Genomic DNA, 4,097 nt, shown 5'->3' with positions numbered 1-4,097 from the left:
TTAACCAAAACTTTCCAAGCAAATTAGCCTATCTTGTAGTATGTCAATATTACCAAATCAACCAAAATTCATACTCAATCGGAGCTGAACATTTGTTTGAGCTAGAATTATATTTTTGCCGAAAAGTCTGATACACGTTTCCTTATATATATATATGTAAATCGAAAATAGTAAGTGGCGTGGGGTATACATGGAAGAAAAAGCACCGAATTGGATAGAAACAACCGCAATCAAATCATTGCATTTAACATAAGTTTGGTTGAAACAGTGTTCACCATTCCAAGCAACCATTCTTTACTTCAAACGCACAAAATCCCCCCAAAACTTCTTCCTCTCCACACAGCCATCTCTTGCTTCTGACAGCAACAACTACAACATTTCTCTCTTACACCATGCATTATATCCTATTTTTGAGAACGCTTAAACTTAAAATTCTTGATCATGTTTAGCCACCAAAAGGAATACATTCGCTTAAAATTCTTGATCAATCCCGAATTAATTGAATATTCTTACCAAACTTCATTAAAAAGTCAAGATTAATAAGAAAAGAGATTCAACAAACCAATCAACACAAGAATGTTCTCATTCATGCAACAAAACTAATTAGCCCTTTTCTTTATATCAAAGCTCCTACCTTCATCTGTTACATCATTCAAAACAAACATGTTACTATTATTCCTTTCTTATTTTTTCCTCGTCTCCTTCATCACCCCACCATCTAAAATCCACGCTAGAACACCTTCAATCTTCACCGTTAACCCCCAAAACACCTCCTCCGCGGCCGAAATCCACAGCCACAATTTGCACGAATTCGAAAAGCTCCGCGGCGCAATCAAGGGCAGCTCCGTCAACGGCATTTCACAGCTCAAGAGATATTTACACAGATTCGGATACTTAGAAGCACAAGCCGACGATGTCTTCGATTCGAATCTCGAAAATGCAATTACCAAATTTCAAGAGAAATTAGGGCTTCCGGTCACCGGCAAGCTCGATTCTCCAACAGTTTTGGAGCTCATGTCTCCGAGGTGCGGCGTCCCGGACTTCCCCGGGAAGCTGCATCGAATAAAAAACTACGCGTATTTTGAAGGCAGGCCGCGGTGGGGGAGGAATATTCCGATGAGGCTAACGTACGCCTTCTCTCCGGCAAATCCGATCAATTCTTCTCTAAGCAAGGAGGAGATTAGGGCTGCGTTCCGGAGGTCGTTCGGGCGTTGGGCGTCGGTGATTCCGGTGGCGTTCGAGGAGGCGGGGGACTACGGAGGGGCGGACATAAAGATAGGGTTCTACAGCGGGGAGCACGGCGACGGGGAGGCGTTCGACGGGGTGCTGGGGGTGCTGGCGCACGCGTTCTCGCCGGAGAGCGGGAGGTTTCATCTGGACGCGGCGGAGACGTGGGCGGTGGACTTCGAGAGGGAGAAATCGGCGGCGGCGGTGGATCTGGAGTCGGTGGCGACGCACGAGATAGGGCACCTACTGGGGCTGGGGCACACGGCGGTGAAGGAAGCGGTGATGTATCCGAGCCTGAGGCCGAGGGAGACGAAGGTGGAGCTGAAGATGGACGATGTGAAAGGGGTGCAGGCGTTGTATGGATCGAACCCTAATTTCAGTTTAGGGGCATTTTCGGAGTCGGATATTTATTCGAATGGGGGAAATGGAGTTACTAGCCTTGCTTTGAGTTTGTTGCAACTCTTCACGATGCTGTGCTTCTGCATGTAGATTCTTTTTTTTTTTTGCGTGTGTGTGAATGTGATGTATATTCGTGTTTATGTTTATTCAATTTGAAGTAGAGGATTACTATTTTATAGTAGGAATCTGGAAAAGGAATTGTTATACTCCTTATATTTTCATTTTATTTCTACATTTGTAATTAGGGGAAAATTCATTAGTAAATTTAATTGTGTTTTGTCTTCTAATCTAGCGAACTGAAGTGAAGTAGTACTATATGACTACACAAAATAAAACTCTGTAAACTAGAAAAATTGATTAACAGACTAGATCGTTCACCTAATCTTATGCTTATATGTAGTACTAAATTAATTTCTAGCTAAGTCTTGGACATATATTTAACCATGGCTAAACTAAATTAGATCAAATAGTTAATATTGGGTCTTTGTTATGCATTTAAGGGTCAGTGTGCTTGTGTACAGTTACATGTGAAAAAATAATTTAATTTAAAAGAGCTATATAGGGATGTATTCACGTTCTTACACTAAATATTAGAAAAACACCAAACTAATATCAAACCTTTAGATATTAAAATCCAACGCTTATAAGTATGCCATTTGGAATTAGTTAAATAAATAAAAAATTTGAAAAGGGTATAAACGGATTGTGCAAAACACCTAGCAGTTATTGAATTAATTAATTAGATATTTCATATGAAGAATCAATTATTAAAGATTTTCTTTAAGATTAGTGTTTTGCGTGTTGCCGTTGTCTTCAATTCCTCTTACCCAAAAAATATTCTTAATTCATGACACTATTAGTTGAATCACAAATATTGCGGAAGTTAAAATCATAGTTTATGTATGAGGACTTACACGATTTCATTTTTGTTTGAGGAGTCCAACGATTTAATTTCTGTTTGTATACTGTAGATAACACGAGTCACGGTACATTAAACCATTTTATTCGTACATTAAGTGCTGCAAACTTTGTAAAACATATCATTTGGGTTTAGCAATCCATAGGGCTAGGTTCTAATACCCGCTCAAAAAATGAAACCATCACCAAGGGTAGAGAGTTTGAATCATTCCCCTAGGGTTTAACAATCCATTAGGCTATGATATAGTACCCAAGTCACATCCATTGAATTTCATTTTTTATGTGTTTTGGATTTCATATAGTAAATAATGTACGAAGATTGACCTTTAATGTACATGTGTAATACTAATAGATGTACATGTGTAAGGATTTAATGTTTGGCGGGAGTTGAATCCATATCCTTTGGGTTTAGCAATCCATGGGGCTAGGTTGTAGTACCCACTCACAAACAAAATCATCATCAATGGCAGGGAGTAAGAATCATTCCCATAGGGTTTAGCAATCCATGGGGATATGGCATATTACCAACACATGCATAAAATTTCACTTTCTAATGTGTGTTTTGGATTTTATACAGGAAATAACGTACGAATATAATCTTATAATGTACATTTCTAACAGTGAATAATGCACAAAAGTAATCGTGTAATGTATATTGTTTTGGATTCTGTTCGGTGACAGTTATATTTGTTTTTTGTGTACAGATGTTAGTCGTATGATCTCCCAGAGGGAAAAGGCAATAAAGGAGGCGAGCAGACCGCTTCGAAAGTGTAGGACATGTGGTGCGATGTGCCTGTAATAGCCACGAACTAACTTCCCGAGACTTATGAAATAACGTTGGAAACGTAGAACAGTTTCATCTTTTCAATTAATTGATGTACGATGAGTATACAAGTCTCCACCCGTTTTTTTTAAACGCGATTTAAAACTGGAAATTTAAAGAAAGGAGATAAGGATCGAATGAAGCAAAAGGGTATCCGTTTATTTCTTAAGTGAACAAAATACAATGTATAAGTTTCAAGCTAAGTCTTAAATTACAAATGCTTGACGATGAAAATAAAGGAAACGAAATACACTACCTATTGTAGATATTACATACATGTTGAAAGAAAAAGGGAAGATTTCAAATAGAACTACTCTATTACAAGCGAGATTTCCTAGAAAACTTCATCGGCCATTTTCCTCTGGTCGTCTTGGCCCAAATTCGGAGAGGCCCGATGGGCTAGGACATCAGTGTGATGAGCCATGTGTAGGCCAGCCTCATCCTCTACAAATTACAGCCAAACAAATAAGGAAAAAATGAGTAAGCCAAGGTAAACACAAGAAAAAGACAACAACTTATGCCTAAGGGGGAAAGATATAAATACCTTTCTATTATTGGGGGAGAGTTGCACCTAAAGGTGGCAAAGCAACCCCCGCAACATCCTGCACTCCTTGGCCAAGGCTGCCGCGAATCAGACCAGAAAAGGAAAAGCTGCAGCACGGCCGCAGTACCCTGCGCTCCAGCCAACCGCCTCTGCTTCAACATTACACCTGCAAAACCGTATCAAAAG

The 4,097-nt window shown here is 39.5% G+C and overlaps 1 protein-coding gene across 1 annotated transcript; it reads left to right on the top strand.

The window, feature by feature from the left end:
• The first annotated feature begins 485 nt into the window (after positions 1-485).
• On the top strand, positions 486-1,799 carry LOC121799120 (metalloendoproteinase 4-MMP-like). Its single transcript, XM_042198460.1, has one exon. The coding sequence runs from the start codon at positions 664-666 to the stop codon at positions 1,714-1,716; it is 1,053 nt and encodes a 350-aa protein (XP_042054394.1). The 5' UTR covers positions 486-663; the 3' UTR covers positions 1,717-1,799.
• Positions 1,800-4,097: the final 2,298 nt, after the last annotated feature.

The sequence above is a fragment of the Salvia splendens genome, chromosome 4 (assembly GCF_004379255.2).
Source record: "Salvia splendens isolate huo1 chromosome 4, SspV2, whole genome shotgun sequence".
In the NCBI taxonomy this organism is placed as follows: Eukaryota; Viridiplantae; Streptophyta; class Magnoliopsida; order Lamiales; family Lamiaceae; genus Salvia; species Salvia splendens.
This window is presented reverse-complemented; position numbering and strand designations above follow the sequence as displayed.